Source organism: Lepidochelys olivacea, assembly GCF_965140295.1.
Source record: "Lepidochelys olivacea isolate rLepOli2 genome assembly, chromosome: 8".
NCBI classification, from domain to species: domain Eukaryota; kingdom Metazoa; phylum Chordata; order Testudines; family Cheloniidae; genus Lepidochelys; species Lepidochelys olivacea.
In genome coordinates, this window is record NC_140418.1 from 48,986,275 (window position 1) to 49,005,487 (window position 19,213).

The 19,213-nt window shown below is 45.6% G+C and overlaps 1 protein-coding gene across 1 annotated transcript; it reads left to right on the forward strand.

Annotated features, from left to right (window-relative positions):
• The first annotated feature begins 19 nt into the window (after window positions 1-19).
• Window positions 20-18,150, forward strand: ZBTB37 (zinc finger and BTB domain containing 37). The gene is made up of 4 exons (XM_084637865.1): window positions 20-96; window positions 7,951-8,903; window positions 10,144-10,243; window positions 15,929-18,150. The coding sequence occupies exons 2-4, from the start codon at window positions 7,981-7,983 to the stop codon at window positions 16,415-16,417; spliced, it is 1,512 nt and encodes a 503-aa protein (XP_084493991.1). The 5' UTR covers window positions 20-96; window positions 7,951-7,980; the 3' UTR covers window positions 16,418-18,150.
• The last annotated feature ends 1,063 nt before the right edge of the window (window positions 18,151-19,213 follow it).

Here is a 19,213-nt window from a genome sequence, read left to right on the forward strand (position 1 = left end):
ACTAGGAGAGGGGGGAGGAATTTTCTTCCGGGGTGCGGCCCGCTCGGGGGGTTTCGCTTCCGGGACGGTGTTCCGGCCCGTTCCCACCCCCGGGAGGTAGGTACTTGCTGTATTCGGGGTCCGGCAGCCCCCCCGGGGTGGGACGAGGCGAGGCCTGGAACCGCCCAGCTCCCGGGGCGCTGTCACTCTCACCCCCGTGGGGTCGGCGCAGGAGGCCCCCTCCCTGGCCCAGAGACCCCTGCCGGGGCAGCGCAGTGCTCCCAGGGACACCCTCCCCGCACGGAGCAGCGCCCTATCGGCGGGGCACCCCCCGGGGGCTGCCTCCCCCTTATCTCAACACCACCTTCGGGCTGCCCCAGCCCCGTCCCATGGGGAGCAGCTCCCCGCCACATCCCCTCCCAGGAGCTGTCCCACCCCCACCACTCCCAGCCCTGTCCCATGAGGGTCAGCTCCCCCCTATCCCTAGGGCCGCTCCACCCCCACCCCCGACCCACCAAGGACAACTACTCCTTAGCCCCTCTGTGAGTGGCTACCCCAGCCCACCAAGAGCAAGCTCCCCTCATTCCCCCCACCCCAGCACTCTCCTACCCATCGTACTTCTCCCCCACCCCAGGGCTGTCCCTGAACCCACAGCCGCATCCCAATGAGATGCTGTCCCTCTATCCCACCAGGAGAAGCACGTCTGCTCTTTTCCTAGCAAAAGGCAGGACATCCCCATCCCGCAAACTCTTTAGCCACCCGCCAGCCTTGAAATCGTCCTTAGCAGTAACTCTACTCTGTGGTCTTGTGTACACTAGACTTCTGGGGGAATTCTCCCTTAAGTGCACAGCCACCAGGCAGGGCCAGTGATCATGTGACTGCTTGTGTATATAAGGCATGGACTGCCACCCGTGTTTTTAGTCACTGTGTCCTCTAGACCTGCTCTGAGTAGGATTAGATGGCAAGACATGCCCTGACTAAACCCCCACACGACAATTGCCTGCATGGGTGGCAGTGCAATGTCCATGCAAGCTGTGAGAGGCAGACCCTCTCACCCCTACCCTGACGCACAAGTCCTCTCACCCTCTACCCTACTCCACTTCCATATGAAGGGCAAGACCCTACCTACTTCACCTTGGGGAACACCCCCTGCAAATGTTTATTTATACAGCACAACAAGCATGCAGTTGCAGTTGCAAACATAAGAAGCAGTCCCTTCCTTGAGGAACTTACTATTAAAGTGCAAGGATAACAATATTTATCGGGAGGTAGAAGCCAAGAAAAAGATTACAGTGATAAGATCATGTGGTTGCTTCTGTTTGTTATAGACGCAGGCCACGATGGTTGTGCATTTTAACTTTTCTTTAACAGTGAAAGCTTTTACTTTGAGTTGTGTTATTCTGATGGAACTGGAGCGATTGGAGTAAAGGAGGCTGGATAGAGTGCAAGCACCACAGGTTGTTAGGAAGACAGGGGAGGAAAGTGGTAGTGGGCAAAGATGTGCAATAGGGAAGGATAAAGAGTGGCAGGGGTCAAAGAGATAGATGCAGGTAATACACATGAGAATAGTACACAGGGCTGTGACACCAAAGTTAACTAGTTGGTGACTGAATTCAGGCTTCCAGAGAAAGTGATGGAAGGCAGTGGTGAAATTAGTTTGTAGTGAAAAGCCCTGAAGGTGGTTCCTTGGGGCTCCAGTTTTGGAAGAGCTGGTAGAAGCAGCGTGGTGTTACAGTACAGCAGCAGCTTTTGTAGCCCAGTTGTGTGAAGTATCTCTTGTGCAAATCTCCCTCCCTTAGAGAGCTGGACTTGGAGCAGAAGTGTGTGGCTTCCCTGGGACCGAGGTGAGGGAAGGAGAAAAAAAAAAGCATCAAGAAAGCAGAGAACAGTGACTTGAAGTATGCTCAGACTGCTGGCATCAGTGTGAATCCAGCAGAGCTGAAGTCTTTAAGAGGCTGTTTCCAGAAGTTTGGCTCAAGCACTAGTTCTGGAGCTGTTTTGGGAATTAAATGCTATTTTGTGCTGTTTCAGGTGACTCCTGCTGGTTATGTTGGGCTTGTGCGCTCTCCACCATCTGGTGCTCTGGCTATTGGTGGCAGTGGTTTGGAGACACTCCACTGCCCCCAGTACATTCTACACACGTGCTAGCCTAGCGGCAGTTGCTACCAGAAACTTTCTGTTTGTCACCTACTCCTGTGCAGGAGTTTCTGAAGAGAATCAGGAATGAAGTGTTCTTTAGTCTCCAGATAATGTCAGACTCTGCATGATGTATTGATAAAACCTAAGATGAGAGCCCTACTATTGCTAACTCTGAGCATTCAGAAGTCATGGTTAGCCCACCCCCCCATGAGATTTTAACTGAATAAACTTGGAGGTTTTATTTGCCTTGTTTGAGCCTTTAAAGTTCATGATTTCGAGCTTCTTTGCAACCATGAGAGCTAGAAGCTTTTAAAAAAAAAACAACCAAAAGCCCCCTGCATTTATCACCCAACTCCAGGAGCTGAGGCTTTGAGACACCAAATATACTCATGCTAAAAAACAAGAGCTGGCAAGCTTTGTCTGTTGATGGAAAAAGTTGGTGATTTAGAGTGACAAGATCCCCCATTTTAGTTCATAATTGACAAGTTCTTGGTCCAAATTACATTTTACAGTTCAAAAGCTATTCAAGTTGGCCAGTGCCAACAATTAATACTGTCAGTCCACAAGTACTAAGCCTCTCCTGTTCAACTCAGCCCCTCCAACACAGGGTTTGCAGCTTTCCCTGCAAGTCATCAAGCCTGCTCTCTTATGACTAAGAGTGTATCTGTGCTACAAGGGATAAGTTCAAGTTGAGGATCCATCACTGAAAACCTGTCCCCCAAACTTTAGGCAAAGATTGGTGGCCTCAACTGCTATGGCACCTCAGAGTGAGGCATTTTCTAATATAAGCAGAAAACAAGTGTTATAAGGCCAATACCTTAAATTGTATTTTAAAATACATCAGAAGCCTTTGCAGCATCTGGAGCACAAATGTAATATGCTCCTGCAAGTAGTACTGCCCAGCTGATGCTTCCAAAGGCTCTTCAAGTGAAGACCTGGAGGGAGTGCACATGTGGGTCACAGCCAGGCTGGAAGGGAATAATGAGTGGGGTCCCCCAGGGATCAGTTCTGGGTCTGTTCAGTATTCTGAGTTATTTGGATAATGGCACAAAGAGTACACTTATAAAGTTTGTGGATGATACACAAGCTGGGAGGGGTTGCAATTGTTTTGGAGGATAGGATTAAAATTCAAAATGATCAGGACAAACTGGAGAAAAGTCCTGAAGTAAATATAATTAAATTCAATAAGGACAAATGCAAAGTACTCCACTTCAGAACGAACAAACAGCTGCACACATCCAAAATGGGAAATGACTGCCGAGGAAGGAATACTGTGGAAAGGGATCTGGGAGTCATAGTGGATCACAAGCTAATATGAGTCAACAGTGTAACACTGTTACGAAGAAGCAAACATCATTCTGGGATACATTAGCAGGAATGTTGTAAGCAAGACACGAGAAGTAATTCTTCTGCTCTGCTCTGTGCTGATGAGGCCTCAACTGGAGTATTGTGTCCAGGTTACCGCATTTCAGGAAAGATGTGGACAAATTGGAAAAAGTCCAGAGAAGAGCAACATAAGTTGTTAAAGGTCTAGAAAACATGACCTATGAGGGAAGATGGAAAACCTTTTATGTAATGGTCTCCCCTCATTCTTCTCTTCTCCAGTCTAAACAAACTCAGTTTTTTCTATTACATAAAATGAGTTTTCAGTTACAAAAAAGATTGTTACAAGGAGGAGGGAGAAAAATTGTTCTCCTTAATCTATGAGGATAGGACAAGAAGCAATGGGCTTAAATTGTAGCAAGGACAGTTTAGACTGGACATCAGGAACAACTTCCCATGTCAGGGTGGTTAAGCACTGGACTAAATTGCATAAGGAGGTTGTGGAATCTCAGTCACCGGAGATTTTTAAGAGCCAGTTAGACAAACACCTGTCAAGGATGATCTAGAGCTTAGTCCTGCCTTGGGTGCAGGGAACTGGTCTAGAAGACCTTTTGAGGTCCCTTCCAGTCCTACAGTTCTGTGATTCTAAGTTGCATTACCCAGGTTTTTTGCAAAACTAAGGTTAGGAACTAATACCAGAAAATGCAAAAATTGAGGTCTCGCAGCAACGTTGACTCATACAGTGTATGTTTGTTATGTTTTATTGCTTGGAATTTACCTTCTAAACAGTGGGGGCAAGTTAAAGGTGATTTTCAAAGGGAAAGGGGGGAACTTGTCTGTGGACAAACTAGAACAAAAAGTTCTCACTTAGGCTTACCCAAGTCGTAAAGTGTCATCTCTTCAGAGTCAATGTAAACAAAGGTCTTTAAATCCCCTTGCCTTTGGGGCAGGGTGGATACAAATGAATTATTTTTAAAAAATTGGATTTTTTAAATTTAAATCAGATTTTTTTTGATAACATGCTTTTTGAAGAAAAAACCTATCTAAAGATAGTTTTAATTAAATACATTATAGCTCAAAGATATCTCTACATGGAATAGGAATTATAAATTCTAATTCTATAGTATGAGACAATATATTCATGTAATATTTAAGAAAAGTTTTGTAAATGAGTTCCAATAGTTCATGGATTAGGGACCCAATCTTATGGGGTTCCAGGGGCTTCTGTATAGATTATTTAGGTTAATCTTTCTATCTACCCAATGGGACTCAGTGCTCAGTCTAGAAGATACCATCAGAGGGGCTTTGTTTTGCAGTTCTCAAACTATGGATGTGTGTCTCCAGAGGTAACATGCTTGTTAACAGCAAAAATGCTTTTAAATAAATAATATATAGAGGTGAGAAATAGTTAAATAAAACAATTTAAATGTCTGTCTGGTGATGTTCTCCTCCTAATACAGCATGGCAAGAAAATCCTCCAAATATTAACAATTAAGATGTTGAATTGGCGATAGTTTACCTCCCAATGACTTCATAAATATCTGCTTCAATTACCTTGGGTAAATGAAATAAACAATCATTCATTTTCTGATATCGCTGTAAAACTAATCTGAAAATTTTTCAAAATAAATCACTTTAAAAATGTATAGTGTGTACCTTCTAAAAATGAAACGTACATCTGTCTCTGAGTTGTGAAGAATATGTATTAAGGTTATAACAACCAACAAGAATGCACTTTTATGTAGAAATCCATGAATCAATAGAGAGTCTTCCTGACTAGTGATTTAAATCAAATCCACCCTGCTTAGGGGAAAACAAATGCAGGTTCTGATTTTTCTCTGCCTTCAAGGGTTAAGGCAAACAAACTCACAGATTGTTTTTAAGAGGCTCTACCAAAAACAGCTACCTTCCCTTACCATGCATGTAGAATTGGACTGCCAATAGCCAACACCTAACTGAGTCTGAAACTTTTTTTTGTTACCACCAATTTACTCAAACACCCTACAAACAGTTGGATCCGCTTGTTAAAGATTCAGCATTGTTGTCCCTTCAGTTAAGGAGTGAGAGAGCTCATAATGAACATCTGACACCTCCAACAAACCAGGGAAGACAAGACTTGAGATTCCAGATACTGCGAAGGAATACAAAAAAACAGAATAAAATGCTTTTTAAAAAAAAAACAAAAAAAACAACCCACCTTTTGGCTTTCCTACTACACCAGAAAAAACAAAAGAATACCCATCCAATTTACTTTCCTTTGTACATCACTGTTAAGAGTACAATCAAGACCCTGGCTTTTATATTTCCTCATGTTTAAAATTCTAACCTTAGTATTGCATGAACTTAGACTTTTGCACTCCATTTTCTTGTTTGTTTTTTAAAAGACAGGACAAAAAGGAAGAACATTTAGATATGGCACTGTGAAGTTGCACAATTGCTTTGTGCAACTTATGGGTTTTAATCTTAACCACCCTGTAGGTACACAAAATATCTACCTGCGGCATTGTACAGTTTTGCAATGTTTTGCACATCTTTGTGGTATGACAGACAGTTATGTAGCTTCAAGCTTAGTATTGTATTTTGCTGTGCATGGACAAACCCCCCACAAAGTGCCTTTTAAGCCTTAGTCCCTGATCCTGGAAAGACACACATGCTTAACTTTATGCATATGACTAGTCCCATTGACTTCATGATTTCTCAGAGTAGATACAATCTAAGGCAGGATATCCCTGGATTCCCCAAAATTGTTTTGATGCCTGCTGTAGTCTGCCTAATCAGCATTTCAAATGCCATCCAAGTTGGAGCCTGTTTATGTCACAAGTGGTTTTTATTGAGTGCTATTTACTTGGTCTGCATCTATAGTTTTAGTTTTGTATCATTCTTATTTGTAATTACATCTACATTTGGTCATTTGGAATTTTTACCATATATGGCGAAGGCTCATTTTCAGACTTTGTCAACAAGATACACGAGGATCATAGAAAAATGAAGGAAGGAAAACTAATTAACTTGTTGTCATTGACCATCATCATTCACAATTAATATTTTGCTGTATTCATCTCTTTGCCCAAAGAAATAAAAATGTTAGCTACTGTATTTTTCATTTTCACAGCGGGAGCTTGGCCAGTTTATAGAGCACAGGACTTGCAGTTGAGAACTGGATTCTCTTCTAGCCTCTGTCATTGACTTATTGTGTGATTTTTTTTTTTTTTTGGCAAGTTTCAGAAGTGTCTACTAATATTGAGAGCCTCCATTTTGAGTGCCCTACCTGAAACACCTAGGGCACCTAAGTTATATGGGTTGAGCCCTCTGAAAAATTCTTGGAAGCTTGGCAACCAAAGTTAGTGGACATATGGAAATTTAGGCCTCAACTTTCCACCTTTGTTTCCCCTTCTGTAAAACATGGGTATAAAGATACTTGCTCTTCTTTGTAAAGTCCTTTGATATCTATAGATTAAAATGATGTATAAGTGCTAAGTATTATTATCATCCATTAGGCAATCAATTACATATGTTAGTGTCTCAACCATTTTTAATGTTTTCCATGCTGGGGAAAATCAATTCTACTGAGCTCATTTTGGAGGCCCACAGAGTGAAATTTTGAGAGCTAAGCAGCAGGAGTTGTGGAGGTGGGTCCATTAGAAGATTAATTATCTTATAAAGTGATCCACAGAATGCAAAAGCTGAGACCCTGTGCAAGCATTAGTAAATCAAGCTTCACAATACCTCTGGGAAAATCAAAGTGCTTCAAGATTCATAGATTACAAGGCCAGAAGGGACTGTTGTGATCATCTAGTCCAGGGGTTTTCAAACTTGATTGCACCACGACCCCCTTCTGACAACAAAAATTACTACATGACCCCAGGAGGGGGGACTGAAGCCTGAGCCCGCCCTAGCCCTGCCACTCTGGAGTGGGAGCCAAAGCCCAAGGGCTTCAGCCCCAGGCAGGGAGCCAGTAACCTGAGCCCCGCCACCCAGAGCTGAAGCTCTCAGGCTTCAGCTTTGGCCCTGGGTGGCAGGGCTCAGGCTTCAGCCCCAGGCCCCAGCAAGTCTAATGCCAGCCCTGGAGACCCCATTAAAAAGGGATCCCGACCCACTTTGGGGTCCACAGTTTCAGAACCGTTGATTGTCTAGTCTGACCTCCTGCATAACCCCAGCCAGAGAATTTTACCCAACATAATTCCTAGAGCAGAGCTTTTACAAAAGCATCCAATCTTGATTTAAAAATTGGCAGTAACGGAGAATCCACTATGGCCCATGGTAAATGGTTAATTACCCTCACTGTTAAAAATGTACACCTTGTTTTCCATCTGAATTTGTCTGTCTTCAACTTCCAGCCGATGGATCATGTTATATGTTTCTTTGGTAGGTTGAAGAGCCTATTATTAAATATTTGTTCCCCATGTAGGTATTTATACATTGTAATCAAGTCACCCCCAAGATGCATGGGTGAAGGGTGCTCCAAGTACAAATTATCACTAGTCCTATTAATTCTGTTTTTCTTTCCAGCTGGGTTGTACACCTACAACTGGGGCAGCCATGGAGAAAAGTGGAAACATTCAGCTGGAGATCCCGGACTTCAGCAACTCTGTCCTGAGCCACCTAAACCAGCTGCGCATGCAGGGCCGCCTGTGTGACATAGTGGTCAATGTGCAAGGACAGGCTTTCCGTGCTCACAAAGTGGTGCTGGCTGCTAGCTCACCCTACTTCCGTGACCATATGTCATTGAACGAGATGAGCACAGTCTCCATTTCAGTCATCAAGAACCCCACTGTTTTTGAGCAGCTCCTTTCCTTTTGTTATACCGGGCGGATATGCCTGCAGTTGGCTGACATCATCAGTTACTTAACGGCAGCCAGCTTCCTGCAGATGCAGCACATTATAGACAAATGCACGCAGATCCTCGAGGGAATTCACTTCAAAATTAATGTGGCAGAGGTTGAAGCTGAACCTAGTCAGACTAGGACAAAGCATCAGGAGAGACCGCCAGAGTCTCACCGGGTTACCCCAAATCTAAACCGCTCTCTGAGCCCACGTCACAACACTCCAAAAGGGAGTCGTCTAGGCCAGGTCAGCACTGTGCTGGACATTCGGGAGCTGAGCCCCCCTGAGGAGTCCACCAGCCCTCAGATAATTGAGCAGAGTTCAGATGTGGAGAGCAGGGAGCCCATACTGCGGATTAACAGAGCAGGACAGTGGTACGTTGAGACAGGAGTGGCTGACCGTGGGGGACGGAACGACGATGATGTTAGGGTGCTTGGAGGAGTGCACATTAAAACAGAGAACCTGGAGGAGTGGCTGGGAACGGAGAATCAGCCATCGGGAGAAGATGGGAGCAGCGCTGAGGAGGTCACGACCATGGTAATTGACACAACAGGCCACGGATCGATGGGCCAGGAGACTTACACATTAGGGTCATCAGGAGCCAAAGTGGTTAGGCCAACCAGCAGTGAGATTGACAGGTGAGGTTCCTTTAACCCGTTTACTGAGTGTGGTTGGAAGAGCATACTCCACAATATTTGTATCTCGCTTGACCGTGTGTCTTCCCTGATCATTTATCGCTGTTTATTTCACACACTATTCTTAGGCTTATGTGCTGACAGATTTTCTTTAAAAGTATATCTGTTACTAGTCCTCAAGTATTTGCTGTGTGGTGAATAAGAACAGCTTCTCCAGTTACAGGCTAGATAGGGTAAAATCATAAGGGTATCAACCATCCTCCTTCAGAAACAAGCTGGTCACCCCCAGTAAGTCAGGAGGAAATCTGCCTCTTCGTGGTACAGGATTGCAGAATTCAGTGTGTTGTGGAGGGTGTTAAATATTCTTCTGAAGCAGCTGTCATCTGGCCACTTTGAGAAAGAGAACATGGGATTGGGTGAACCACTGTTCTTTCCTGATGTGACAGTTTCTCTGGTAAGAGCAGAAGGCCTTCATTTATAGGAAGTGATTATATTTGTGTTGTCAACTCCCTATCCCACTGCCTCATTTGTTCTGATTAAAGCAAAAGGTCCCAGCTGTATTTGTGGTGCTTTTCCTCACCCTTCCTTTTCTTCTCTCCCATCCCAAACCCTCCAGTCCTCTGGGAGAGCAGCTTCCTGGAAATGGTGGATACCCCATCATTTAAAACTATAAAAGCTCTGAAAACTATACTGGAGGTAACGATCCTGGGATGGCCTTCAAGGGAACAAACTAGCTCTGGGCAGGTCTCATTTCTAATTTCTGTGATTCATTCCTCTCCTTAGATCAGCTGGCCTTAGACACTTGGGTATCCATCATTTTTCACCACACACAACTTCCACCACTCCTTCCCTGAAGCCATCTGCATCATCTGTGGGACATCCCTCATCTATACTTGCCCAGGGAGTTGGAAGACTGGAGGTGCCTTTTGAGCAGAGGTTTCTTCTCTTGCAGTGCTGCCTGAGTCAGTGCGCTATCCCATTTCCCTTTTTATTTTAGTAGCAATCAAAAATCTGCCTATTCCTGAATCAAGTTGGTTGACCCAGTTTCATATTTCAGATATTAACACTGGAAGAACAGACCAGTCTGTCCTGGTGTTTTTTACATTTGCACTGCTCCATATTCTGTCTCCTGATGGGGAAGAAGAGATTCTCTGCAGGTGCTTCCCTTGCCCCCCAGTACATGTACTGACCATACTGCACCGATAGCCATTAAAAACTTTATTTACACTCTTCACCCCCACAGATTTAGTCCTTCTGGCAGCATGGTTACTGTAACTGAGCGGTACAGATCGAAAAGTGAGTCTCCCGGGCGGATGGATGAGCCTAAGCAGCCCAATTCCCAGGTACACAACCTAGCTCAGGGGTTTGGATAACCAGTGAATGATGGTGTTGGAAAGTTACAGTTACTGTATTGTGACCACATATGCATGTTATACTTGATAGAAATGCTGTATGTGTCTGTGGCAATGTAAAACTTAGGATGACCTTTGCTATTTATTCCCTTGCTTTTTAAGTGCTTGGGTTTCATAAATGACATAAGAGGTAACTCACACTTGGATTAAAAGAACAAGAAGACCACCAAACCATGTTTACACAAACTCCTGCTGATGCTGCCATGGGTGCAGCTGTGTTGATAGTAGTTCTGGAGGGATTTTTTCCCGCTAAAAATGCCCTCAGATAGCTAGAGTCATAGAAGATAAAAGCTGTCTATTGGTTTCCAGCTAACTTGAATAGTTCAGGTGTTAGGAGCTTGTGCTGATGGTTCTGGGGTCCGTCTTCACTGATGTCCTTGATGGGGTGATAAAAGTGCACCTACGGTCATTTAAAAACATGTCTTTGAGGGATAGAGGAATACAAGGAAAAAGACATTTTGCAAAGATGTCAAAAAGCAGACATATTAAAGGCTTTTACTCTCTGAACGTACGTACTCAGTGAAGTAAATGTTAAGCACCCACAGTTTGTCAGTCACTGGTTCATAAACCCGGAAAGCATGAGGATTTTGTTGTTATAATGGGGAACTAAAATCAACCTGAACAATGGGAGGCTACCACCTCTCCAGATGAAACCATGCACAGCTACAGAGCCAGGACTACAGCTTTAAAAAAATTTGCATCTACTGCTTGAGCCAAAGGAATAGCTCTATAAGAGTCATCTGGAGAAGGACTCTTGTGTTCTTACTAAGCTGGAGTTGGCCAATAGAGTTGGCAGCCACTTCTCTCTTTCTCTCTCTCAGGCATAGGACCCAGGACTCCAGTTGAAGTCCAGCTATGGGCGCTCCGTATCTCTGAAATCCAGGCCCAAAGTGACTGCTCCTGATCCCATTGAGGTCAATGATAGAAAATACCCTTTGACATTAATGGTGCTGGATTGGATCCATAACTGTCAATGGAAGCAGGATTGGGCCCCTGACTGTCCATTGTTAATAGCTTTATGACAAACTGTTTTTTCCACATAGAGCAGGTGCCTGAGTTTTCAAGGAGACTTAACTTTATGGGAAGTTTGAAGGTTAGTAACAGGCTGTTGTAAGCTGGAGGAGAGACCAAGGAAAGTTAGACAAAAGTCAGAAATTCAGATTGGTAGGTGTCATAACCATACAGCTAAGGGTATCCTAGAATTCCTCCTTACCTGTAAGGGGTTAAGAAGCTCAAATAACCTGGTTGGCACCTGTCCAAAAGGACCAATGGGGAAAGAAGATACTTTCAAATCTTGGGGCGGGGGAAGGCTTTGTTTTGTGTGTTCTCTTGGGAAGCAGAGAAGCATCAGGTCAGAAAACAAGTTCTCCTATAAACCATCCTAAACGTCTCTCATATTACAAAAATTGTAAGTAAAAGCCAGGCAAGGCATGTTAGATTATCTTTTGTTCTGCTTGTGAATTTTTCCTCTGCTGGAGGGAGGTTTATTCCTGTTTTGTGTAACTTTGAAACGAAACCTAGAGGAAGTTCTGCTGTGTTTCTGAATCTTTTGTTACCCTGTAAAGCTATTTTCCATCCCGATTTTACAAGAGGTGATTTTTACCTTTTTTTTTTTTTTTTTTAATAAAATCTTTCTTTTAAGAACCTGACTGATTTTTCTATTGTCCTAAGACCCAGGGGTTTGGGTCTGTGATCACTCTGTATCCAATTGGTTAGGATATTATTCTCAAACTCCCCAGGAAAGGGGGTGTAAGGGTTTGGGGGGGATATTTTGGGGGAATAGGAACTCCAAGTGGTCCTTTCCCTGATTCTTTGTTCAATCACTTGGTGGTGGCAGCGTACCATCCAAGGGCAAAGAATTTGTGCCTTGGGGAAGTTTTAACCTAAGCTGGTAGAAATAAGCTTAGGGGGTCTTTCATATGGGTCCCCACATCTGTACCCTAGAGTTCAGAGTGGGGAAGGAACCCTGACTTGGTGGCAGCACGGTGGGATCATTTTGAATCAAAAGCACAGTAGGATTTTAAAAGGACAGGTTTTTTTTCCTTTTGGCTGCTTGGAAAGCAGGGAGGTTTTTTTTTTTTTTTAAAGCTGGGAGCACCTGGAGGTTTTGTTCTCTGTCTGAGGGCAGGATAGTTAACCTCCTGCAGGGGAATTCACAAGTGTGTTTTTTTTGTTTTGTTTTGTTTTCTTTCTAGCTCTCGGGTTAGGCTAGATCAGGGGTCTCAAACACGCGGCCCGTGGGGCTATTTCCTGCAGCCCACCAGCTCCCCACGGTCCCCCTCACAGCATTTACCTAGAGTGGCTCCGGCCCAGCGTGCACCGGGGGCAGGGCACGCTCCCTGCCTGCCTGTCCTGCCCCTGCGCTGCTCCGGGAAGTGGCCGGGACCTGGGGGAGAGGGGGCACAGGGGTCTGTGTGTTGCTGTTGCTTCCAGGCACCGTCCCCAGCAGCTCCCATTGGCCCTCCCAGCAACAGCAACACACAGACCCCTGTGCCCCCCTCCCCCAGGTCCCGGCCGCTTCCCGGAGCAGTGCGGGGGCCTCCCTGCCCTGCCCCCGGTGCACACCGGGGCCAGAGCCTGCCCCCCGAACCCTTCCTGCAGCCGAACCCCCTGTCCTGCGCCCTCTGCCGGACCCTGCACCCCTGTCCTGCGCCCCCTACCAGACCCCGACCCCCTGCCCTGCGCCCCCTGCTGCACCCTGCACCCTTCCTGCACCCTGACCCCCTGCCCTGAGCCCCCTGCCGCACTCTGCAGCCCAACCCTCTGCCCTGAGCCCCCTGTCGCACCCTGACCCCCGCCGCACCCCACACCCCTCCTGCACCCCACACCCCAACTCCCTGCCCTGAGCTCCCGCCACACCCCTCCTGCAGGTGGTGGAGGAGGGGGTGGAGTTGGGGTGGGGATTTCAGGGAAGAGGTTGGAATGGGGCAGGGGAGGGGTGGGAAGAGGTGGGGCAGGGGCGAGGCCTCATGAAAGGGGTGGAGTGGGGGCAGGGCTGAGGGCAGCGGGGCAGGGGGGAGGTGTCAGTAATGCGGCCCTCCGGCCAATGTACTAGTCCTCATGTGGCCCTCCTGGTCATTTGAGTTTGAGACCTCTGGGCTAGATGAAACACAGAAAGGCTAGGATGACTGACAGTGACGTCAAAAAGAAATTAGAATTAGCCAGATTGGAAGCTGATGAGAGACCAAAAGAACATGATAGACTGATGGAGGCAGAAAAAGCTGCCCATGAGAGAGCTAGGGAGGCCCAGTGGGAGGCCCAGAAGCATGCTCAGGAGGAGAGGGAAAGAGAGAGAAAGCATGAACTGGAGTTAGAGATGGCAAGGGCAGAATATACCAGACAACCCTAGTAATCCTTCTCCAGGTACCGCTTCCCATCCCAGAAAGTTCCCCATCTACAAGGCAGGCGATGATACCGAGGCCGCCTTAGAAAATTTCGAAAGGGCCTGCCTTGAGTACAGCATCTCTGCAGACCAATACATGATAGAGCTCAGGCCGCAGCTCAGTGGACCCTTAGCAGAGGTGGCGGCTGAAATACCTAAGGAACACATGAACAGTTACGAACTTTTTAAAAAACAGGCCAGAATCAGAATGGGGCTAACACTTGAGCATTCCCGTCGGCAGTTCAGAGCCCTAAAGTGGAAACTGGACGTGCCATTTTCCCGACACGCCTACCACATTGTAAAAAATTCACAAGCAGAATAAAAGATAATCTAACACACCTTGCCTGGCTTTTACTTACAATTTTTGTAATATGAGAGACTTATAGGATGGTCTATAGGAGGAGTTTTCTGATCTGATGCTTCTCTGCTTCCCAAGAGAACCACAAAACAAAGCCTCCCCCGACCCTGCAAGATTTGAAAGTATCTTCTTTCCCCATTGGTCCTTTTGGTTAGGTGCCAACCAGGTTATATGAGCTTCTTAACCCCTTACAGGTAAGGAGGAATTCTAGGCTACCCTTAGCTGTATGGTTATGACAGTAGGTTTGTAATGTGCCATAAGATAAAAATACCTTGGATTTTCATCATACTTTGCAAAAACATCCTATTGTGCCTTCAGAAGAAATCCAGAAATGTTCAGATCAAGCTAAACATATAGGGCAGGGCAGGACAGTAGTTGCTACCCTAAGTATGAAAAGGCTACTGCTTCTCCATACAGAAATGGCCTTAAACTCCAGTTGAAAAGGCTGGTTGGAATTGTGCACTTCTAGCCACACCAATGGTCAAGCGTTACATCACCCTGCTCCCCTTGGCTTTGTATGGCGGGTGTAAATAGAGTACCTGTGGGCAGCACTTTCATATAAGGTGCTGTGGTTTTGTTCCTTTCATTTCATCCAAGCTTTCTACTCTAAGCATGATCGAATGGTGAGGCACCTGGCACTGGAATGCTCCTGCTGCCACATGCTCCATGTTTCCCCGCTGAAGGGACGGCCCTTCCGGGGTTACATGGGCTACCTGTCTGGGGATATGGCATTTTATGAAACTGGCGTAACACTTCAAATGCAAGTGCTGTGTCCTCCCAACCTGCAGGCAAGAGTGCAGGTATCCAGGGGACCATGTATTTGTGTCAGTTCAGTATGAGTGTGGTAGCTGGCCAGGAATAGCAATGTGAATGGTTGTCCTAGCTTCCAAGTTGGGGTTAAAGAGCCACGCTTGGCTACCCTTCTTTCTAGTTTAATAAGATAATAGATTCATAGATACTAAGGTCAGAAGGGATCATTATGATCATCTAGTCTGACCTCCTGCACAGCGCAGGCCACAGAATCTCACCCACCCACTCCTGCGAAAAACCTCTCACCTATGTCTGAGCTATTGAAGTCCTCAAATCATGGTTTAAAGACTTCAAGGAGCAGAGAATCCTCCAGCAAGTGACCCGTGCACCATGCTACAGAGGAAGGTGAAAAACCTCCAGGGCCTCTTCCAATCTGCCCTGGAGGAAAATTCCTTCCCGACTCCAAATATGGCGATCAGCTAAACCCTGAGCATATGGGCAAGATTCACCAGCCAGATACTACAGAAAATCAGGACATCCGCATGCTGTTCCTTGCTTTGTGACCTTGAGCGAGTCATTTAAACCCTCTCTGCCCTGAGGTTCCCTTCTGTAAAGTGGGGTAATACTGACTTCACGTCCCATTGGTGAGATATAATTCATTGCCTGTGAAGTACCTAGAGCTCTTCAGATGTAATTTTCATACTTATTTTGCCTTCATCATACTAAATCTCTGTCCATTCACTTACTTTTCTTTTTACAAGTAATATCAAAAAAGGAAACACCAATATTTTAATAAAAGGGCACTGGTTTGGGTAGTGAACACAGCATTGGTACGTTTGATCCAAAACTCGATTCAGCTAAGTGCCATACTGATGATAGCCATATTTATCTTCCCAGATCCCAGGGAACAAGTTAGGTAATCTATTAGTCCTCAGAGCAAAAGCCCCATTGAGCTAAGCACTTAAGTGTGAATTTAAGACTGAGCATGTGAGTAGTCCTATTGACTTCAAGGTTTGGCATTTACTTAAGTGTTTGACTGGATCGGTGCTCAAGAGAGGAATAAAAAGATACTGTTTCTTTCTAGCTGACTGTCTTCCTTTTTCTGTCTTCAATGTGTCTGGCCCAGGTGGAGGAGTCTGCCATGATTGGAGTGAGCGGTTATGTTGAGTATCTCCGTGAACAGGAAGTGTCTGAGCGGTGGTTCCGGTACAACCCACGGCTCACCTGCATCTACTGTGCCAAATCCTTCAACCAGAAAGGCAGTCTGGACCGGCACATGCGTCTTCACATGGGCATCACGCCCTTCGTTTGCCGCATGTGCGGTAAAAAGTACACCCGCAAGGATCAGCTGGAGTATCACATCCGCAAGCACACAGGCAACAAGCCCTTTCATTGCCACGTTTGCGGCAAGAGCTTCCCCTTCCAGGCCATCCTCAACCAACACTTTCGCAAAAACCACCCTGGCTGTGTGCCTCTGGAGGGGCCGCACAGCATTTCTCCCGAGACCACCGTCACCTCCAGGGGGCAGGCCGAGGAAGAGTCTCCCCCGCAGGAGGAAGCTGTTGTAGCAGGGGAGACGGCACAGGGATCTGTGTCCACCACCGGGCCAGATTGAAATGGGTTGTGGGGGAGGACCCTCTTCCCGTTTGGCTGTAAGCAGTCAGCACCGAGACGGCGGGCTGGTACTGTAATCAGTGCAATGCCACCACCGGACGGGATGTTGCCAAAACAGAAGATTAACAAAAACAAAGTGCTAAAAGCTTTTCCCCTTTTCCTCATCTCCTTGGGAAAAAACAAAACTGGGTCAATCGACTTCTGATTCAGGGATCGACGGGATTTTTTAATGTTTTTAATATATTCAGTAGCGATCCAGGAGAAGCAGTCATTTTATTTCTTGACAGCATTTTGGCTCAGCACCTCGGTCTCTGTGGTGGTGGTTGGCTGTAATGGCCCCAGTTCAGTGAGTGCAGTGCACAGGTGTCTGTCTTCGCAACAGCTGCTGGTCCATCACATGGGGTAGCAGGGGCAAGGAACACTTACCCTCCCCTTTTCCCAGGTAGTTGTCATGTTAAAGAAATATCACTCTCCTGGTGGATCTTGCCCTACCTGAGTGTATTTATCCTGTCTTATTTTGGTGTGTCTCTTTTAAAATTTTAATTAAACCATTATTTTAGGGCTTTCTGCTTGCCCTTTCCAGGCATATGGCATTCTGCCCACTTGTTAAAAGCGGGCAGCAACCTTTGAGCAGTATTCTAGAGGTCAGCAAAATCTGAAGCGCGTAGGCTACTGAAAGTGAAATTAGCAGCTGTGAGGTTTGCATTAGACTCGTCTACATTTTTTGGGGAGGGGATTTGGGACAGGGTGCGCTTATTGGTGCTAGTATTAATAGCACAGAGCATTTCAACTTCCTGACCAGTTTCTGCACACTGCAGTGCTTCACATGTTGCCAAGAGTTAGGAAGAGGTTTCTTGTTTGGATGAATTGACAAGTGAGAGGCTGGCTACCTAAGTCATCTTTGGCTTTCCTTGCACTTGGTTTTACATAACAGCAATACTGTATATTGAAACAGTCCAATCCCAGTGAAATTATCATGGGTTGTTTTTAACTATGTCTCCGTGTACTAGTTTGATAAGTTTATATAAATCAAATGCAAAAAAAACCTGACATTAACTCCTCATAATGGTTCAGGAAATTCAAAGTTGCTGCTCCTACAGTAATCGTAACTCTGTCCCTTGCACATATTATATTCCAGGTAGCTCTGAGGTGAAGGGTAAGTGTACCAAACCCAGAGCGATATGCCTTCATCACGTCTCAGACATGTTTGCACATGCAAATGTGTTTATAAATTAAAAAATAGTATAGGTACATCGGTGCAAGTTCAAAAGAGCAAATGTCTTGATGTCCTTTTAAAAAGTCTTTAAAAATATGCAATAGTTGAAGAGTTGGCTTTGACTTTGATGCTGGGTTGTATGTAAGTGCAAATAGGAATGAACTGCTGGTCCTACTGCTTTTGGAGCTTGGAATTAGGAGAGGCTGCGTGTCTGAAGGAAGCCTGTGGTCCGAGGGAACATAGTGTGTGATGGGGGAGGATGAACATCAGGCTAGTGGGAGGAGCAAGGAGGCGTTTGAAAAACAGTGTAAACATTAGCACAGAATTGGCGGACAGGAGACCTCAGTTTTTATTCCTTTCCCTCCTAGTGATTTGGGGTACTTCTCCATAGCAAAAAAAGACCTGTGGCAGTGAGTCTCAGAGCCTGGTCAGTTGACTCAGGCTAACAGGGCTCATGCTGCAGAGCTAAAAAATAGCAGTGTAGACATTTGGGCTCAGGCTGGAGCCTGGGCTCTGAAACCTGGCAGAGAGGGAGGGTCTTGGAGCCCAGGCTCCAGCCCGAACCCAAATGTCTACACTGCTGTTTTTACCCCCACAACGCAAGTCCGAGTCAGGTGACCCAGGCTCTGAGACTTGTTGCTACAGAATTTTGTGCAGGCTCTGAGACTTGTTGCTACAGAATTTTGTGTTTTGCTGTGTAGATGTACCTTACAGTGTAACCCTGGGCAAACCAAACCTTCCTGTGCCAGTTTCCCTATCTGTAAAATGGGGGTAATACTACTTCCCTACCTCACAGCATGCTTGGATGGAAGAATCTCTAGAAGGGCAAAGTATTATTATCCACTCTCCTGTGTAACATAAGGGTCACACTGCCTCCTCCACCTCTTTCCCAGCTAGCGAAGGCCATGGTAGTGTGGTTCTTTGCGTGCAATGTAAAGGAGGGGAATTGGAATAGACAGTTTGAATCTGGTGGTGCCATGATAGAATGCAATGAGGATGCTCTCTCAGAGGGAAGCTTTGGGGATGTTCTGAGGTAGGATAGTTGCAAAGTACAGTTCTGTTGATTACAGTAGAACCTCAGAGTTATGAACTCCAGAGTTACAAACTGATCAGTCAACCACACACCACATTGGGAACCAGAAGTACGCAATCAAGCAGCAGCAAAGACAAAAGAAAAAGCAACTACAATACTGTGTTAAAAGTAAACTACTAAAATAATAAAGGGAAAGCAGCATTTTTTTTTCTGCCTAGTAAAGTTTCAAAGCTGTATTAAGTCAATGTTCAGTTGTAAACTTTTGAAAGAACCACCATAATGTTTTATTCAGAGTTACGAACGTTTCAGAGTTACTAAGAGCCTCCATTCCCGAGGTGTTCATAACTCTGAGGTTCTACTGTATTTAAAACATAGACATTGATGCCGTACCACCTGTCAAGTGGCAGAATAAGACAGTGAAAGCTGTTCTAATGAGTCACCCCCAGGACCATCAAAAGTCAGCAATCTAGTGAAGGTCAAACAAAATAGGACCGGAAACCTTAAGAGTATTTGAAAGCGGCCACAGAAGAAAGGAGAGAGGTGGTTGT

Coding starts and splice junctions, on each gene's coding strand:
- ZBTB37 (XM_084637865.1), top strand. CDS start 7,981: ATGGAGAAAAGTGGAAACATTCAGCTGGAGATCCCGGACTTCAGCAAC. Junction 8,904..10,143: donor ACCAGCAGTGAGATTGACAG/GTGAGGTTCCTT, acceptor TCACCCCCACAG/ATTTAGTCCTTCTGGCAGCA. Junction 10,244..15,928: donor CTAAGCAGCCCAATTCCCAG/GTACACAACCTA, acceptor TGTCTGGCCCAG/GTGGAGGAGTCTGCCATGAT.